The sequence below is a fragment of the Medicago sativa genome, chromosome 8, assembly GCF_051527215.1.
Source record: "Medicago sativa cultivar Bolivia chromosome 8, Bolivia_mono, whole genome shotgun sequence".
Lineage (NCBI taxonomy): Eukaryota > Viridiplantae > Streptophyta > Magnoliopsida > Fabales > Fabaceae > Medicago > Medicago sativa.
In genome coordinates this window covers 19,736,406-19,757,401 of record NC_140756.1, presented here as the reverse complement: position 1 = coordinate 19,757,401, position 20,996 = coordinate 19,736,406, and the positions used below count along the sequence as shown (strand labels likewise).

At 32.6% G+C, this 20,996-nt stretch overlaps 2 protein-coding genes across 5 annotated transcripts; both read left to right on the top strand.

Moving 5' to 3' along the window:
• The first annotated feature begins 612 nt into the window (after window positions 1-612).
• On the top strand, window positions 613-3,888 carry LOC146897624 (F-box/kelch-repeat protein At3g61590-like). 3 transcript variants are annotated; one of them, XM_085733234.1, is made up of 3 exons: window positions 627-970; window positions 1,143-1,168; window positions 2,440-3,888. In XM_085733234.1, exon 3 carries the CDS (start codon window positions 2,461-2,463, stop codon window positions 3,673-3,675), a length of 1,215 nt encoding a protein of 404 aa, XP_085589360.1. In that variant the 5' UTR covers window positions 627-970; window positions 1,143-1,168; window positions 2,440-2,460; the 3' UTR covers window positions 3,676-3,888. The 3 variants fall into 3 exon arrangements, with proteins under 3 accessions (XP_085589358.1, XP_085589360.1, XP_085589359.1); XM_085733233.1 differs by having other exon boundaries at window positions 1,143-1,172; XM_085733232.1 differs by lacking the exon at window positions 1,143-1,168 and having other exon boundaries at window positions 613-970.
• Window positions 3,889-15,581: 11,693 nt separating this feature from the next.
• On the top strand, window positions 15,582-18,842 carry LOC146897623 (uncharacterized protein At5g41620-like). Of its 2 annotated transcripts, XM_085734016.1 has the most exons (3): window positions 15,582-15,942; window positions 16,927-17,049; window positions 17,379-18,842. In XM_085734016.1, exons 1-3 carry the CDS (start codon window positions 15,646-15,648, stop codon window positions 18,645-18,647), a joined length of 1,689 nt encoding a protein of 562 aa, XP_085590142.1. In that variant the 5' UTR covers window positions 15,582-15,645; the 3' UTR covers window positions 18,648-18,842. The 2 variants fall into 2 exon arrangements, with proteins under 2 accessions (XP_085590142.1, XP_085590144.1); XM_085734018.1 differs by lacking the exon at window positions 16,927-17,049.
• The last annotated feature ends 2,154 nt before the right edge of the window (window positions 18,843-20,996 follow it).

Below are 20,996 nucleotides of genomic sequence, written 5' to 3'. Positions count from 1 at the left end.
GTGTGCAAGAGACCTAATCTCATCTTCACGCTAAATATCTTCAAAAATCCCATATGGTCCCCTTGCACATTAATAAGGGGATCATTTGGGGGTTTTGAGGATATTTGGCATGAAGATGATATTAGGCCTCTTGCACATTAATTCTGACAAATATGTTCAAGGATGTATAATTTTAAATCGGGCCTTTTTTTCCTTCTAGAATAAAGTTAACAAACATGGATGCATGCATGCAATATTCTTTGTTGTTTTAGTAATTAACCATGTCCCAAGTTTTGATATGTATAATTTGAATCTATTGATCAACCGTTGAATCAATATCCATTTTTTTAAAGGTCTAATATCCTTTTATACAATAATGTTTTGTGTATTTCAGATATCATTCGCATACAATCGTTGAACATAATCATTCAAATTTGAAGTCACTACAATAGACAACGAAACATTTCATCAAGAGATTTAACTTTGTTACCGTCGTGGGTAAGTTGAACTAACCCATGATTATACACCCATGATTATTTTGAGTTACACAAGTACAAAAACACTAGATAATGTCTTAAAAAATAAAAATAATGTTTTTTTTTCCTTTCTAAAGTAGTATAAAAAAGAAAAACTAAGCTCACTCCTTTTCCCTCTTCCCCTCAAAAAAAGCAAAGCACTAAAGACTCTCTTTCTTTCTCTCTCTATTTAGTGTGTTTGCTTGGCCTTGTTTATCAACCAAATCTAGAGCAACCCATTTCGTTGTTCTTCCATTTTAAGGAAAATTTCATACGTCCCTTATTCTGTTTTCACTATAAACTTCAATGCTTTTGTGGTTCCTCTTAATTCCCATTCACTCCTAATTTCATCACCACCCATACATACTTTTTTTTTTCCTTATTTTTTCACTATTTATATATTCTCACAAACTCGCTTAATATGAATTCATACCCTTTTCCATAGCCACACTATTGGATTCGCTCTTTCACATAAGGTATCACTCTATGAAATTTGTTTCATCTTTCAATCCTCAAAAAGTTGTTTTTTTTTTGTTGGTATTTTTTTAAAATTTTATTTTATGTATATTTATCTGTGTTTATTGATCTGTAATGTTTTTGGAATTTGATGTATGTTGAGATTGCTTCGTGTGTTGATTTTTGATCCAGGATCAAGGAGGGTGGATATTTGCTTTGTGGGTATATAATCATTTGATTTGATTTGATTAATGTTTTTCATTTTTTGGATTAATGATCCTTTTTATTTAAATTGTTATTGTTGATGTTCTAAATGTTGATTCTCTGTGCAGAAAACAGAATTTGTTTGGGAAAAATGTTTTTTTTGTTGGATTCTTATATGTAAAACTCTTTTTTTACAGTTTTATGTATTCATCTAATCAAATCATGCCACATAAATATTTGTGGAGATATTTTAAGAATTTGTCTTAAAAACGGCATTATAGAGTGATTTGATTTGACGCATGTGTAAAAAAGTTTTACAACATTGGTGATGCTGTAAAAATGTTGGCTTTTAATACCCTTTTTAAAGGATTCAGAAATTTGCAGTATTTGCTCAAGTTTTAGGCTTTTTAATCATTCTTACATGAAAAAATGGTTGCTTGTGTTTGATGAAAATCTACTCCTTTGTATTATGTGTGGATTTCATTCATGTCCTGTTATCCCTGCTAGTGCTAAAGGAAAATATTATTAAGTTTTGTTTCAAAATACCAAACTTTTTTAAGGATCTTTACTTTTATGTGGTTTGATTTGATTGCTAAAAACCAAATCAGTTCATGATCTTTTAACTAGTAACACAAGTTATATATACATTTTTAATTTTTTTAATAGCTATACATCTTTGCCTTAACATTTTGACCTGTAAAATACCTAAAAGGAGGATATAGGTTATGTCTATAATATCCCTTTTTACCTAATATTGGTCCTTTTGTCATGTTCAGATTTTGTATTGTTTGTTTTTAAATAGAGATAAATTTGTATGTACAGAATGTTCTTATCTTGGTAAAATCCAATGGTTGTGTCCTTGCTGTATTGTATCCATTTCATCATTTGTATATTTATTATGTGTTGGAATTTTTTTTGTTGTTTCTGCATTTGTGCATTTGATTTTCTTCATGGTCTTAGCCCTCAAGTTTATAGGGGGTGAAGTGACACTGGTAATCCATAGTTTGGTCGGAAGATAAGTAAAACTTGACTAAGGATTGTTTCAGCCAGGGTTTGAACTGGGGTATTTTTGATCAATCTGATCTTTATGTCCTTCCGATGGTATTGTAGGTTTATGATTTAACTTGAAATTGTTTTTTTCATTGTGTTTTGGTGCTTTACTTTGTTTAGCTTACTTGCTATGATCTAGTATATCTCTCTGTGATGCAATCTTTGATTTTCTTTAATATTGTGTTAGTATTTTGTTTCAATAGTTAGCTGATTCTTCTTTATATGTGTTCATCAGGCCTTTACTTTTGATTCTATCATGGCTGGAGATACAGCATGGATCAGCCACTATGATGTTGAAACAATAAAGGAGACAAAGGACATCGATTCGTTAGCAGAACCAGGCGATGAAGTTGACAAAGAAGGGACTGTTATTTCCCTGGATGTAATGCCTGACGAGTTATTGGAGCGTATGCTAGCCTATCTCCCGGTTGCTAGCGTTTTCAGAGCAAGCAGTGTGTGTAAAAGATGGTATGAGATTGTTACTTCTGAAAGGTTTCTGTGGAACCCTTCCAATTCGCCACCACAGAAGCCTTGGTACTTTATGTTTACTAGCTCTGATGAACCAACTGGTTGTGCTTATGATCCGAATCTTCGGAAATGGTATTGCATTGAACTTCCCTTCATTGGAACTTCTAATTGGTTGGTTTCTTCTTCATATGGCTTAGTTTGCTTCATGGATAATGACAGTAGAAGCGAATTATGCGTGTGCAATCCTATGACCAAAATCTGCAGGAAGCTTCAGGAGCCTCCAGGGTCGAGATTTTCTGATTACGGCGCATTAGCAATGTCAGTCGACAGGGAATCCCACGGTTATACTGTGGCGATTGTGAAGTCAAAACAAGTTCCTGAGAACTTTGTCCAGTGGGATATTTCGATTCATATTTACCAATCAGAGGAGGAGACCTGGGCAACGCCGCTAACCGAGGTTTTGGTGGGGTGGAGAGGTGGAGATGAGAGTGTGATCTGCAATGGTGTGCTGTATTTTCTAGTTTACTCTACTGGAGTTGTTCCACCGGAAAATCGACATGCAGTAGTTGCGTATAATATTTCCGGCCGATCTTCTCAAACTAGCTTGAGAAGGAGCTTTATTCCGGTGCCTTGTTCTCTAACATGTGGCCGTCTAATGAATATGAAGGAGAAACTTGTAATGGTGGGAGGTATTGGCAAACCTGATCGAACGGACATAATCAAAGGAATTGGTATCTGGGTTCTTCGTGATAAGAAGTGGGAAGAGATTGTCCGAATGCCGCACAAATACTTCCAAGGCTTTGGAGAGTTTGATGAGGTTTTCGCTAGCAGTGGCATAGATGATCTAATATATATTCAAAGTTATGGATCTCCCGCACTTCTCACATTTGACATGAACGTTAAACACTGGAAATGGTCACAGAAATGCCCGGTATCAAAGAGGTTCCCTCTACAGCTTTTTTCTGGTTTTTGCTTTGAGCCTAGGCTTAAAATTGCTCCATAGTTTGTGATTCATAGAAATCAACCTTATTGACAATTGTGCCAAGTTTTTTGGCTATTTACTCCATTGTTCTTAAATTGAAATTTTATATGATTTCTCTGTTTCATGTTTCAACAGTTTATACAAAGTGTACTTGCCGATAAATTATGGTTATTCATGGATTCTGGAATATTATTATAACATTTGAAAATACAACAGAGCTATATTTTATTTACAGTTTTTCATTGTATCAATTTTATGTTGCATTTCAATGAGATGTACATTGTGCATTATATGAACTTATCTGCCACTTCTTACTGGCACATATATTAATCATAGCAGAACATTTCACTGTCGCATACCCATATATTTTATGGTGAATCTAAATTTATTTGGCAAAAAAACACCTTTCCAAAGTTTTGGTTTACAAAGTTTATTTGAGAAATTTCAGTTTTTTTTCAATCACATGTTCGGTTGGACAAGTTGCAAGTGGACCACTATCCTTATGTTTTGCAGTGGCAGTGTCCTTTTAGAATGTGTAACAATCAGGTGTACTTGCACTACTTTTAAGAACTTGTATTAGATTAGATTCAGAATGATTAAGTTTCTCTTTGGTTTGGCGTTTAAATCACAATGCTCGCGTCCCAATGCCACTTTAACATGATTTTTACGAAGTTGGAAATTCTAGCTTTAGTCTGGACGTGTGTTTGGTGGCTGTCCCCCGCTATTCCAAACACATCATAAGTCTATGTTTGAAACGCTGTTTAGTTTTTGAAAATTGCGGCAAGAAACCATTTCAACATGGAAGCTTGGTTTCCTAGCTTCTCTATTTCCATGGAAGTTACTCTTTGAGATGCACGTTTGGGACAGCGAAACCAAACAGGTGCTAAGGCATGTGAATATGTGACTGGATGCACTCAGTCACATATAGACCTTATAACCAAGATCGGATGGTCTAGATTTTCAGCTACTATTGTAGATATCCTTTAGAAATCAAAACATATGTCGAAATTTGGACTGTTTGGTTTTAACAGGACGGTTTAGATGTGGTTGATTGCGTCGCAATTCAAATATGTGAAATTTCTGATGAGTATATTTTTGTTAGCTGTACGGCTCCTTGATTATATTGAATGGACTTTATGTACCTTTATTTTTTTAGTTGTCAAACACATGCAATCTCTTTGATTTATTGATGAGCCAATTATAATGTTATATGCTCAGATCACATTATGTTCTGCATGTGTAATGTGTCATATATGATTGAGTGTAGTAGGTATGTCGTCCGTACAAAACATTATTTTAATTAAATTAAATTTTTGAAAAACTTTTTCAAATGTAAAATAAGCTCTGTGATGGTTTGGTTGGTGGAGAAGTGAGGTCCACGCCTGCTCTTGTATATAGCAAAGGTAGGTTTTTTTTCCTTGGTGGAGATGTGACAAATAAAGGTTCAATAAACTTTGCTTTTCTAAATGGCTATCACTACTTAGCTCACAATTTTAGAATATTCAAACGGCTTCTCAAAGAGCCTGGGGATTAGGATGGGAGTTGTTGCCAATGCTGACTGAGTGTGAAATTAGTTTGTCTTTGTGTCATTCATACACTTCACTCTAAGACAAATGAGTCACAACCAATTATAATTAAGTAATAATACCTTAATTATGTGGATTTCACTGTATTTGAAAAAACTATGTTCATTAATACTTTATGTAAAGTAATTAAGGGTACACAATGCAATCAAACACCTCATTTTTGTTGTTGTGGCAGCTTTAGGTTTTGTTTGAGAGTTAGAGGAAAAAGAAGGGAAGAATTTTGGAGAGGAGGGAAGCAAAGGTGATAAATTATTATTCATATAAGAGTGTTTTTTTTTTTTTAATGATGAGATTGAAATTTTATGATCAATATTTTATTTGGTTTGTGAGTATCATATAAAGGGATGGGATGAATTCGACAATCTATTCGAAATTCGTTGAAGTCATTCTTGAATGCATTTTGAGTTTCACCATATTACACGGTTTTAACCGAATTAAGAAAAGTGCACATTCACTCAAAAACGGGATTGCCCCGTCATTTCCCTTTCCTCATCCATTTATCCTTGATCTTTTTTCTCTTGCTATAAACTTTCAAACAAAGACATCGTCTATGCAGCCTTTCCACGACATCATCTCCCCCTTTTGCATCCTTCTCTCTCCCTACCCTAACCTGAATCTATCTTGACCACCCTTGTGTCACCCCGTCGGCTGCCTCATCTTAAGGTTGACAATCTAGACACATTTGTTGCTCATCCACCCTTGCATCAAACTGATTTACTGATGCACAAACTCATACTTTGCGTACAATATCATGCAACATTTTCTTACACATTTTAGCTCAAAATAGTGGTGTATTACCTCTATTCCTAAATACACATTTTTATTTTATTCTTTCAAATTCGAACTGTATCGATAATTTTCTTTCATTTAAATGTTTTAATTTTTTAAATTAATAATTTATAACAAATAAGTAAGCAACCCATGCGCTGTTTATAATTGGCCAAACTTCATCGTGGTCAACCTGTATCAGATTTTGGATCATCTAATTCAGTTTGCTGTTTTTGGAGTCTATTCTAAAAATACTTGTCATATCTTTCAATTTATTTGGTTTTCTACAGTTTGAGTTATTTGAAGAGAGCAGAACAATCAATTTTTTCAGCAAAGGGAGGATGCTATTCACCACCTTATCAACATCATCAAACTTCAATTTTATTGGTGGTTGAAGGCAAATCGCGTCAATTTTGCTTTTAATTACCACATGTGATGGTTTAATCCTCTTTTATGTATTTGACGTGTTTTGTTTTGTTTTAAACCTATTTCGATGTAATTGTTACTCCATTTTTATTTATCTCTAGCACTCCTTATGTAGGGAGAGTAAAGTTGTTTGGTATATATAATTTCATTTCAGCTTCTTTGATAAAAATCAAATAAGCAACATTTTATTCATATAAAAGTAAGTGGTAAATAATATGAAAGTTAAACTTTAAACAATAATCTTCATTATTAATAAATTTAATACTAATATCAATTCTATAAAATTTTAATTTAATCAATAATATTTTGTAATTAATTTCTTTCTAGGTAAATATTGATAATTATGTGTGTTAGTATTTTCTCATTCACTAGGTTTGAATCGTGACATTGTTTTTAAACTTCTTCAAATTTTAACTCTAATTAGTTGAACCCTCTAACATAACACCTAATATTTTATATTTGATAGTAGTAAACGACTAGTTGTAGTATCAAATTAGTGGCTATGGCCAACTATTTAACAATAATCTATTATTATTTAAGTAATTCTTTCCCTGATACTTCGTGATAGTGATTAGTGACCATGTAATTGGAACACTATTCTTCGACATTGATTCTAGCGACATTGACATAGATGATGGGATAAAAATCAAATATGCGGCATCAAATATACTTTATAATTTTTATACTCATAATTTTTTGGACTGAGGCAACATTTCAAAACTGTCTTCCTATTATGTGATTCTCAACATTAACAGTTGCAACTTACAATTATTTATTTTTGTATGCTGTAACGTTTATAATGTAAGAAAACGGGTCTCTATCTTCAAAGGGATTATTTTCCAAATGTGTTTCCATTTATTGGAAAGCTTCTATTTAGTTGTAACCGGTTGATCACCTTTATGTAGAATCAATCATCATTCCTCGATGCCTAGATCGTATTCTTCAATCGGTCATTGAGACACTTTTCATATGATCTAGTTTGGTATATGTGGTGTATTTTTTTAAGAACAAAAAACCTTAGATTAATAATTATTTTTTTGGAATTTTTGGTTTGGGTAAAATATGTTTTTCGTCCCTGCAATTATAGGCCATTTGAATTTTCGTCCCTGAGCTTACTAATCCTCCCATTTCGTCCCTGTAAAAGTTAATCACTTGAAATTTCGTCCCTCTCCCCTTTTAATCACTGCCACGTCAGCAAATTACCAAAATGGCATGGGGAATTGACGAAAATACCCCTGGCTTATTTTTTTTCCTTAAAAAAAATTTCAAAATTTTGAAAATTCTTTTTTTAAATTAAAAAAATCTGAAAAAATAATTAAAAATCATAAAAAATTTTGGAAAAAAAAAACGTTAAAATTAAAACTGAAAAAACTGAAATTTTTCGGAGAAAAAATCGTAAAAAAAAATTTGGGAAAAAATTTTTTGAAGGAAAAAAAAAAATAAATAAGACAGGGGTATTTTCGTCAATTCCCATGCCATTTTGGTAATTTGCTGACGTGGCAGTGATTAAAAGGGGAGAGGGACGAAATTTCAAGTGATTAACTTTTACAGGGACGAAATGGGAGGATTAGTAAGCTCAAGGACGAAAATTCAAATGGCCTATAATTGCAGGGACGAAAAGCATATTTTACCCTTTTGGTTTTGATACACGTCACCATTTTACATGCACCAACCCGTGTCAAACACTCCCGCACACGCCCTCTACTATCTAACACTTTAGCGCCGACTTTAATTGTCGCTTTCATTGGACCGTTCGTTTCCCAACGATCATGCAATCTAAGTCGTCCCTATTTATTTCCCTTTTAGTCTTCACAATATATAAAGGGTGCAAGGGTCTCATTCGAACTCACACCAAAACTCAAAGAATTTTTGAGTTTTCTCCCTTCTCCCTCATTTTCTCATTGCACTCTCACTTCTTCCTTTCTTTTCAACCCCTCGAAAAAGTTCGTTCGGTTAATTTTTCACTTCGAAAGTTAGAGTGATATTTATTTATTTTTTTGTGATTTTATTACCATATTTGAACGGAAGATAACTTCCAATAGTATGAGAACGTAACTTCTGAGAGCATTGGAACACAACTTTCAATGATTATACATGGGTATTTTTGGAGTTTGGGGGGGGGGGGGGGGGGGGAAGGCCTAAACAGTGATTTCCAAAAGATAATCAGGTCTACCATAAAGCCCAAGAGAAGCCCATTCAGGATAGCCATGGGACTACTTTGATAGGATTTTGTCGACAAAGATTGAACCAAAAACAACTTAATTTTAATTTTTAACTATAACTCCATATGATGAATAAATTATCTAAACTTATTCTGAAAATAAATTTGAATTTCATAACAATTCCAGGTATAATTTTTTTTAAACATGCACCAAATTATATCTCACCATATGCATGATGTTATGTTTTTGTTTTTTTGTGGTGGTCGGGGTTCGAACCCCGGATCTGGCATATAGTATGCATTGTCCATACCAACTGAGCTAAGCTCACGTGGACATGTTATGTTTTTGTTTTGACAAAGCACCATGATGTTATGTTGCTATATTAATTCTTAAAACATTTCTACAAATATTTATGTTGTTAGTTTTTATGTATTTTTACAAAGTATATCTTTTTAGTACAATAGTTTCTATGTTTTTAAGTGCAAATACGTGTTTTAAGACAAATGTTGTTTTTCATGATTACATTTTTCTCTTCATCTTAGTTATTATATTTCATATTATTTATTCTTCAAACAAACATGCATGAGCATATGTGATATAAACCTTGCTAAAAAAAAAGTGATATAACCATGAATATATATATCCAAATAATTCCTATAAGTTAATTTGTTTAATATTAAATAAACATTTTAATATCAAATATGTCACTCACTATGAAATGATAGAATTATATAAAAACGGACTATTCACAAGTCGAGTTTGATCTTAATCTTAAATTTGTTAATTTTGAACTTTGCTAATTTAATAATGATAATCGAGTTTGATCTTAATCTTGATTTTTTTTAATTTAATTAATCAAATAAATTTGTATGAGCTTGCAATGTATAGAGTCCAAATAGTTCACAAACAAACTCATTTTTCCTTTTATCTTTTTGTTTTTTTGTCAAATAATTTACTTGTTAAAATGAGTAAGCAAGGAATCTCAAATTCAAACATCAGCTCTTTTATTTAATTATTAAAAAACAAAAACACCGACTCTTGCAATGAGTTAGGCACACGAGACATTTGCACTTTTATTTAATTATTATATTACACATTATTGTGTCATTTTATTATATTACTTCCGAAATTAATATGTCAACAAACTTCTATTGTAGTAGGTTTATTGTAAACCGTCAATGTATACAAACATTTTACATTTATATTGAGTTTAATTGTAGTAGGTTGAGTGGTTGACGGTCCAAAACAGTTTTGCACACAGAACCAATCAAAACAGTTTCGTACACACAATTAAACTCTTATATTATAACTATTTTTTTTATTGTAAACTAAGTATCATCCGCGTACAACTGCGGAAACTAATCCCTCAAATTTTGATAGACTCAAGACGACAAACTCTTCTTAAAAAGTTTAACGTTGTTGCATGCCTAATGTTGTTGCAGCTAGTGTCACTTCATTTAAGCGTTCTTGTGTTATCATAATACTTACATTTAAATTTCCAACATGATATGCTAGAAAGTGGATTTTGAAGGAGTCAAGAACGGAACTTCTGGATCTGGTTCGATGAATATTAATTATTGAATACATTGGATCCCTATGCCATTCTTTTGGGGTGATTGATGTATTTATTTCTTTCCTCTTGATAATATTAATATGCTAAGAAGGGAATCTCGTGAATTTTCATAGGCTAATAGGTTATTAATTTAACTATAGGTCTATTTTCAATTCAATTCTTATATATATGTTGGTTGAGTATCACTTATGGCTTAGGTAGTGCTTTCTTTTGAGAAGCCAGTGTACTAATTGCCTTTTTAAGATTCTGAAAAGTTAGAGGTTACTTTCATTTTTCTGTTTCACGATTCTATTTACTATTCTGCCTTGTGTTTTCTTAGTTTGTACTGTTTTTCCAAACACTGCACATGTTACTTGTAGCTAGGCCAAAAATCTAATGTTGTATGTGACAAAAAGAACGAGCTTTTGTTTTGTTGAGTAATTTTGGTGTCCTTGTCGGGGATCAATAAATATGTTTTCCATGTTTGCTGTGATTTGAACATTTATATTCCCTTTTGAAAATTTGTTTTATATGGATTGTGAAAATTGAATGGTAAATGGTGAATGAGATTGATAGTGACTAAATATAGGTTTAAAACTTGGAACATGTCTTATTCCAGCAGAAAATTTCTTTAATAGACACTGTGTCTTGTATGACAAAATGCATTTGAACTTGTGATTTGCTCCTTTCATGCTCCCAATCACTTTGAAAAATGGATCAATGTATAGTTGAGACATTTACGGTATTATTGCTGGACTTGTTGTGTCTAGTTTTTTAAGCTTCAAGTAACTCTTCAACTTTCTATGTTTATAGTCCTCACATATTCTCCTCTCTCTTGTTATTCTATTAAACATTCGTTAATAAGGAGAGAAAAAAAGAAGATTAAATGCCCATTTGAAGAGACCCCAAAAGTCCTTGAATAAATTTTCCTTGTGAAAGAGTTTTACATTTTTTTTCCTTGAATAATTTTGTTATGACTTGATCTAAATCACAACCTGCCTTAGGTGGGTTTATATACTCCAACTCGGGAAGGGAAATTAAATGAGAGAAATTAATAAATCTTCCTTGTGAAAGGGATGTATGTATAATTTTCTTCATGTGGCGAGAATCTCACATTTTAAGTGTAAAAAAAGTGAAAATCGTGAGTTCGAACCTACGCTCCAACACATCAAATGTCTATACAGCTACAAACTGAATTGAACTTACAAGAAACGAATGTATACACTTTTATAGCTTTGGGACTAGAGAAATTTTTAGGGTATTGCAATTTTAGAAGGTAATTTAAATTTTCCAATATAAATTTCAATATTTGGACCATTAATTAATTTGTATAATTTTTAAAATGAAGGAATTTCATGAAGTATTTTATGAAAGTTAAATTTAGAAAATTTCAAATATTAACTTTTTGGGTGGGCTAATTTAGTTTCTTAAAAAAAAAACTTTCGGATTAGTCGGTCTTTGTGTTGGATAACGAGTTTTAAAAAATTAACGTTTTGGTTTCCGCCGATTGATCCCTATATATTTCAAATTGGTCCATATAATTCATAAAATAGTTGCAGATTGGTCCCTATAATTTTTTTCCAAAATTTGCAAATTTGTCCCTAGTTTTATAAAAAGTTGTAGACTGAACCCTATCTTTTCATACTATGCGAATTAGCCCTTGGGCAAAAGTTTTTGAATATTCATTTTAAATCACTTTTCATTATATATTTATAAAAAAAGTAGTCCAACAAAGTTTAAGGATGAATAACATTAATACTCTATCCCGAAGATATTTTTTTTAAAGAAAGATATTTCAATTGAAGAATTGATTATCTCCTAGAATATTATAGTTTCTCTATAATTTCTTATTGCCTCATCCAAACACTCTTAGTGGAATGTGCTATATTGAATAAGCTCTGCTGGAAAACAACAGAATAAAGACGTATGATTTCCTAAAAAAAAAAACCATAATAAAGACGTATGATCTTCTTTGAATATATAAATAACGTGTGGTCCCTTTTACTATATTAGTATATTGTTTTGATAAAATGAAATATTTTGCAAGTTGTATAATTATTGTTCTCCATGCTTGTGTAGATAAAATTGTTACAAGGAAGATGTTCATAGAATTGGTGGAGTATGTTGCAGTGATCGAATTCTTGAAATTTGAGGATAATGTGCTCAAGGTCAAGACAAAGCATGGAAGGCTGTTTGCCAATGATGATCACTTGATCAACATTGACAGGACGAAGCTATAGCTATCCAAAAAATATTTTCTTATCTGAATAGGTTAGAAAATTTAATAATTAGTCACACTGATAATATATATATTTAACTACTATAAATGAATTTATTTGTCAAAAACTTGTAGAAATAAAAATGTTAATAGATTTGTACCAAAAAAAAAAATGTTAATAGATACTCACTTGTTTCTTAAACGTATTTCGTCTTATTTTGATATTTTTGACATCTTAAACAATAAAAGTTAACAAGACAACATTCAATATATTTTTTTCTCTTATTTCTTTATATTTGACCCCCTCATAGAAAGATGGCTAACTACGCCAATGGACATTGAATTGATGATAATGACTCGATGATAGAATGTATTTGTCTCCGTGAATTTGCTCATCTTGCTCATGGTGCACCTGCTTTAGAGGAACCTACATTCATCTTGCATTTCCCGTATAGAGTGATCTTGAGGTTTCAAAATACTAATAACTTGGTAATGATATTTTCCTCTCAAATTTTTTTCTTGGTATTGATATTTTAAGAGTGCCTTTTAGAAAAAGTGGTTTCGTGTTGAGGATGAAACTAGAATCACTCTTAATGTGTTATTATGCTGTATTTTATGGGTCTTACGCACAATTGACTTTATTTCACGCAAAAGTTATGAATTATTGTTACTCCATCCGTTTAAAAGTAAGTATTGTTTAAAGTTTTTAAACACATATTATGAAATATAATAAAGTTAATAATTGATTTTTTTAATATTTTTTTCATAGTAATCATTGTTTATATGTTGTTAAAAAGGATGTGAACTAGTTAGGTGTGGTGTAATAGAGAAATGTGGAAAATAGACAAGTTTTAATCAAGAGGTTTTGGTTCGAGTTCCGCTAATCTTTTGGAAGAGATAAATAGGCTTCTACATTTGTAAATTCACATGGGTCGTGGTGTACTTTCTATTTTTAGGGTATGAAATTGGTTGTTGTGTACTTTGCTAAAGTGATTCATTATGATTAATGTTGATGACTCTTCCTAGCTAATAAAGTTTCAATACAGTTATTTATGTGAAAGGGGAAGTTGCATGATATAGAAAATGGTAAATATATTTACACCATCATACAATCATTACCTATGTTGGATATAAAAAAACTTGTTGATGTCAGTTAAAAACAAGGTCTTGGACCACAATTAATTCAAAAAGGATAAGATTATTCTACTAAAAGAAGTGGTCCAATAAGGATAATTGTGGTCCTCTCACTCTTGTTATGCACTTTCCCTATTGGGCAAACTGTAGGTTTGGTGGCAATTTTATTGTCCAATTAATCTTCTTTCAATGTCATATATATAGCCATTGATGTTGATCGAAAGACAAAAAAGGGAGAGTTAAGTTTGTACAATATCTACCCACAAGGGCACAAAACCCTTGAATAGTACTCTATTGCATTGGCTTTTCATGATGATAAAAATAATAACTTGAGAAGTTAAAGAAATACTTGTCAAGGGAGTAAATTCTCCAATGCATGACATTATAGGGAAGGCTGACCATAAGTTCCTTTTTGTCCATGTCTTCATGATCATGAGGGTCTCATTGGACCATTTGCAAAGTTGTGTGTCTAATGTGTGGACCATGGATTCATGAGTCCCTAACTTAAGCCCTACATTGGTGTATTGACCAAGACAACACAAAATGAGAGATTTTCTTTTTTCTCCCTTAAAGTCAATTTGAAAGTATACTTTAAAAAAGAAGAGTTTATTCTTGATTATACACATTCTTAGTGATAAAAATCTGCTTAAAATTACGATTTTTTTCTAACCCTAAAAAAATTCTATGTCCAACCCCTTTAAGATTTATTTACACAAATGACACACTTTTAGATTTTTTTTTGTCTTGTAATGGTTAATACCGCCATTCCAGATGGTGGTACTGTCAGAAACTGACATATGGCACTGTCTTGTAAGATATTTTTTTTCATAATTGTATACAAAAAATAGAAAAACTCCAATTCAAGACCCTTGTGACCTTTATAGAGTAGCTTAGATTATTTAATCATGAAAGAAAGCAAAATGACAAATTCAAATTTGCATATCGTAACTTTTGGCTTTTCTTTTCCCCTTTCTCTTTCAGGTCCTTGTTGGCATCATGACATTTATCTGTTTGTTTGCAACCGTAAGAATCAAGAAAGGACAGCACTTACAAAGAGTTTGTAGTCATATAAAATCACAAACAAATAAATGAATTTTTCAATCATTGTAATAATGAGACTAAAATGTGATTCCCCTTCACTTTATCAAGAATCTGTTTACACACATACAAGCAGTCGCAACGATGAAAATATAAAAGTTCTTAATAGTAAACTAAGATGGTAGAATAATAATGTCAATAATCATAATGACAATTTTAGAAAACTAATACTCCCTCCGTCCATATATATAAGCACCATTTTATTAGAGGCAAAGTGTGCTTATATATAGGGACGGAGGGAGTAAGATATAACCTTAAAACACGACAAATGTTGATTAATGAGTACGATAAAGATATTACTCCATCTCTTTTAAATTATATGACGTTTTAGACATTTCACATGTATTAGGATATGTAATTAATTTTGTGTGAGAAAGATATTATAAGTTGTTTTACAAAATTATCCTTAATAAATATAAATGAAAAAATTGAAAGAAGAGAGAATAATAAATAGTTAAAGATATAATAGGAAAAATAACATTAATGTTTCATTGTATTGTGAAGCGACACATAATTTGGGACAAATTTTTTCTCCAAAGCGACATATAATTTGGAACATAAGAAGTATTCAATAAGTACTTCTCATTGAAAGTTGCGTATTAGGCTTTAGGTAACATTTATCAAATGTTACTAAATCAAAATAGTAACATTTGTTTTTGATTCAGTAACATTTTTCAAATATTACTAGATCTAATATATGTTGTAGTGTTAGCTAAACTCTTAATAAACTTACTTTTATCGGCTAAATTAACCCTATGCATGGGATAAATGAGTTTTATGTTAAGGAAGATAATGATTAACTAACTAATTTATTAAAAAAAAGAAAAGGAATGATTAACTAATTTCATTGGTGGGTGACAAAGATATCTAAAATTAGGGGATTTTGGGGGAGGAAATAATGATAGTGGACCCATCTATATATGAAGAAGTAACTGGCACTGCTGATGTGGCTATAAATAAGTTTGGTAACACATAACTTGTTCATGGAACCTGCAGAACATAGAAGACAAGAAACATTGTAAAGTCTGTGATTTTCAAACTTAAACAATGAGTTTTGTGTGTGAGAGAGGGGACAAAAAGAGAATAGTAATGGTTGAAAAGTGGAAGAAAGGTGTTTTGGTAGGGAAAAAGGGAGGAATTTGTAGTACTCCATCAACCACATGGAGATTTGACCCTCCATCTCAACAAAATAGTATTGTTTCAACTTCAACCATTTCTGCTAGAAAACTTTGTGCCAACCTTTGGCAAATTCAACATACACCATTTGCTAAAATGAACAAACATGGTGGGACCACTCTCCGCCGCCGCCGCCGTCTCCACCACCAAAGCACCCCTTCTGACCAGGTTTAGTCTTAGTTTACGTGCTGTTTTTTATGTTTTTTTTATGTTTCTCTGTGTTAATTGTTTGTTTTGCACTATTAAACACTAACTGCTTGTTTTTTTTCCTTCTTTTCTTAGTTACCTATATTGTCTTTGAGACATACCTATATTGTCTTGTCTCTACTCATATGTGATTAGCTTCTATGTTATGTAGCACCGACGCTTCATATTTAAGGCATGTCGGGTTTCAACATTAACACAACACCTACACGTAGTTACACTCAATTACTTGTCTCGAGTAGTTACATTCAATTACTTGTGTCTAGGTATATCATTGTCAGCATTTTGTCTGGTGTCCCTCCATGTGCTTGTGTCCATATTTCATAGTGATTCATGGGCTATGAAGCATGGAGACTCATCGGATTAGATGTGTCCCGATGTCGAACATGCATCAGGTCCGACACCGACACATATGATTACATTGAATTATATGGTTTTCTTAAATTATTAGGGGTGTCGACGTGTCAGTGTCCGTGTCATGTCTAGTGTCCATATCCGTGCTTCATAGTTTATGGGCTAGTTCAAAAGAAGTGTCTAGGAATTTCCTCCTTTTGACTTACCTTACTTGTTGATTTTTCATTTACCTCATTTTGTGGTCTAACAAGAGCTTGTTCACTTGGGATATGATTTGGTGGTCAGGGGTGTCCCATCTGTTCCACTTAGTTCCATCACACATGCATATCCTTAAACTTTTACTTTTAATTATTCCTTTGATAAATTTATTCCCATTTAATTTATTGTTTCTTTTTCTATTGCCTTACAAATGGAAATCCCAACAATTCTGACCTATATGTTGTCATTAGAATGGCTCATTTCCTAAAGTTAATTTTGTTGTCTGCGTTTTTGGATACTACTGTTGAATGGAGAAACATTTGTATAATGTCTCTGATTCATTGTATTGAAGCTTTAATGTTTTTCTTCTGAAATGTTGACTGTTTATTACTTCAGTCACCATCTGCTAGTACCATAAGAAGGCATGTCGTCGCATCACTTGTTCAGCGCTATAAATCAGTTGGTAGAAAAGCCTATGCTCTACCACCTGCATATCCTTGTTACAATAGCTCAGTTGAAGTAAGCATATTTTTGTACAGTGAAACTTTTACATGTTCTATATCACATTCTCCTTGTTCAAAACTATTAGAATTTGGGTTGAGCCTAACTCAACGCATACAAAACCGGCTTCTAAGGTGATGACTGCCCCCACTTATAAAGTCATGCTCGTACCTTATTTCATTCGAGGTGATGCGCTATAAGCTAGTGTTTGGCATTGTCAAACAAAACCTTAGTCATCATGGATTTCTTTTGTTCACTGATCCTTCTAGACAATTTTTATGTTCAAAGTGTTTTGTAATCCTTTGGAGCTGTTACACAATGATGCAGACGTTATTTGCTTTAAACAGGTTGCACCATATAAACATGAAGTAACCTCTACAAGCTCCACAGATTTCAAAGGTGTAATTGAAGAGTCAAGGTACAGCCTTACGACATCAAAGGAGTTACTTAATGTAATTAACCGAATATGGACTCAAGAAGAACAGCATGCATCAAATATATCAGCAGTGAAAGCCTTAAAAACGGAACTAAATCGCTCTCAAACACGGATGAAGGAGTTAATACGAGAGAAACAAATGAACAGACAGGAAATGGAGAAATTAATGAAGCAAATGACAGTGGAAAATCTTGTTAGGAAGATTAAAGAACATGATAGAATTCAAACTGCTGTAAAATCACTTAAAGAAGAGCTAGAAGACGAGAGAAGGCTACGAAAGCACTCTGAAAGCTTGCAACAGAGGCTTGCTTGTGAGCTTTCTGAAGTAAAATCTTCATTCTCTAGTTGTTTGAGAAACTTTGAACAAGAGAGAAAAGCACGAATACTTTTGGAGAATTTGTGTGACGAGTTTGCCAAAGGAATAAAAAATTATGAACAAAAAGTTCATTGTCTTAGGCAGAATTCTGAGAATGGTTATCTTGAAGGGAAGAATGTTGATCGGCTAATACTTCATATTTCAGAAGGTTGGCTTGATGAGCGCACACAAATGAAGAGAGCACAATCTGGCAGTGATTTCATAGATAGAACCTCAATTGTTGACAAGTTAGGTTTTGATATAGAAACATTTCTTCATGCAAAACGTTCCATTGATATTAAAAAATATGGTTACTCCTCGCCGAAAGAGCTCAGGCAAATTTATCCTTGTCAGCATTCAATAGATTCCTTTCCACTGCAAGATATGACTCAAGAAGATTCCATTGATAATGAGGGTTTTGAACCTAAAGAGATTACTACTGAAGGACTTCGGAAACTTGGCTCCAAAACGGAAAGAAACAATGCTACCGAGCTTCATCAAGAAAAAGGAAGTAAAAGTTCAATTAGGAAAGAGGTTCTGTCAAAGGAAATCACTGAGGACTTTCACTTGCAAGAAAACATGAAGAGGAACATGTCATGTAATGATAATAATGAGAGTTGCTTTGTCAAGAAGAAATTAAGTGAAATGGGAGAAGACAACATAAAACTGTGGAAATCAACATTGATTGCTTCAGATTTTGACAAAACTGAGTCTTCTACCAAATTGCCAAAGGGAGTAAAGGAAAACACATTGATGGCAAAACTACTTGAAGCAAGACTAGAGAGACAGAGAAGTAGGTCCAAAGGTGGAAAGAGCAGTTATTGATTAATTAGAAAATACGTTTCTAATGGAAAATTTGCAATTTGAAATAGTTGCAATGGGTAATTATTACACTAGGATCTTTCATCAAATTCTAGTAAAACCATCTTGTACACAATAATCTTTTTTCTATTAGTATTGAATAAGATCAGAGTTGTATCCATTATTTGTAATAAATGTTTGATCTCACTTTCCTTCAAAGATCAGTTGGGGTAAAAACAACTATACAAGTGACTTAGACACCATATCTTCACCCAAAATGTTAAGGCATTAGGTAAATGGGTTCCCTCACTTATATGTTGTTCAACATCTACGTTTCCATCCAATTTCTAATTCACACTTGACACACCAACAAGATATATGCCTCGGTGTTGTTGCTACTCGTGAGATATAATACACAAACCCTAAAGTAACTAGTTGACATAAAGTATAAGTGTTCATTCAAAATAGCTACAATCACAGACTTTATTCTTAATCTTAACAATTAGGCATAACATTTAAACTATGAAATCAAGAAAAGATAAGAGACAAGTTAGGTGACACAAGGCAGAATTCAAAACAATAAACTATATCATCAACCATAATGAAGTATGAACCAATTCAAAATTCAAAGCTTTGACAGTTCCACAGGGAGAAGTATGACAATATTATAATATAGGCATCAAGAGTGAGAAAATCATCAAGTGTCAGCGAAGTGTTTTGCCTAGTAGCAACCAGTTCAGGCCGACATAGTTATAAAGTGAGCTCATACAAAATTTCATCCATTTGAAACACTGCAAGAAGTGTTTCAATCAGAACAGTAGCTCTATGCTTCTTCTTTTAGTGCTTTACTTGGTCCTTGTATTAACAATTAAAATCATGAAACCTATAAGGTCTGTTTGGATTGACTTAGTTGCTCTTATCTACTGACATAAACATTTGTGAGATTGTTTGGGAGAGCTTATAAAAACAGCTAGTGGCATATCGATAAGTTGTTTGCATTTCCGTAAGCTCACAAATGTAGCTTACGAAAGCAGCTTATGGCTCATAAGCTGTTTCTATGGGCGTTTAACAAGTGTTTATGTCAATAGATAAGTTCAAATAAGTCAATCAAACATTTTATTCCATATCTTAGCATCCCTGTCAATCAAATCACATTGCAAAAAGCATGAAACTTATTAAACTATAGTCAAACATTTTAGCTTTGTTCTTTGGCTCATATGACTGCATAGTGCTTGTAGTGTAAAGTTTGTTTACATTTTCAATCAATCATAACCATCATATCATCAAAAAGTTCAACTTTAATCATAATCATAATTACTTTTAAAGTAACACAAATGATTGGTTGTAATGAGTGGTGTTTAAAAAAAGGGAACCAAACCGCACCGAAAAAAACTAAACTGTGACAGGAACTTTAGAGTTCGATTCTTTTTAGATACGGTTCAGTTCGGTTTTGGGTTTTTCAACAGTCATATATTCGGTTCAGTTTTTTCTTTTTCTTTTAATAGCCCTAATATCAGTTAATAATAGCAATTTGGTAAAATTTAGTTTGAAAATGTACAGTTCCGTTTTCCTGTAAAAGTAGTTCTGGTTTGGTTTGGAAACACAGAACCTGTTCATCAAACCTTCACACCAGTTCAGTTCCGTTTGGGGTGAACCTTTAACAGTTTGATTCAGTTTTACAGAAATTTTATAATGGTTCAGTTTTTCTACCATCTAACCATGAACAATCTTAGTTGTAATGTGTTGGCAGTATAAAACTTATTATACCGACAATATATCAAAATTAATCTCTTTCTAGTTAGTATATTAATTTGAATGCTCTAGTTTGGGAATATAGAAGAAAGGACCCAAGCCAGCACCTTGAGTGTGCCGCAAAGTTTTATCTTGATGAGATTCATGTCTAAAATAGATACATACTAGAGATTCATATCAACTGGGTTCAGTTTTGTCTCGAATTGTGATGCTACTAGCGTGTATTGTAGGATATAGCCATGTATCGCATTTAATGTAAGATATAACCATGCATTGCTTGAACACATAACAAAGCAAGAACAAAGGCTTCTGCTGAGTTACATAAGAAAATTAGAAGAAAACTCTGTACCGAATGGATCTCGAGACAGTATTGCAAGCTGCTGCCAATCAAATGGAGTGAGTTGCTTTCCAGTAAGCGGAGCTCAATCATTGATGTGAATGTGTGTGCTTTACGGATTGTGGAACATTGTTAATGGCTGAGGCCTTTATAATCTGCCTATTAGTCTAATCTGTACATGTAAGAACCTTAGCTTCAAACTATGAAGTATTTAGAAGTTTCGTTAGATAGAATTTGATTTCTGAATTGTAATCTTTTTCAATTTATTGTAAAGCTTTGGTGTT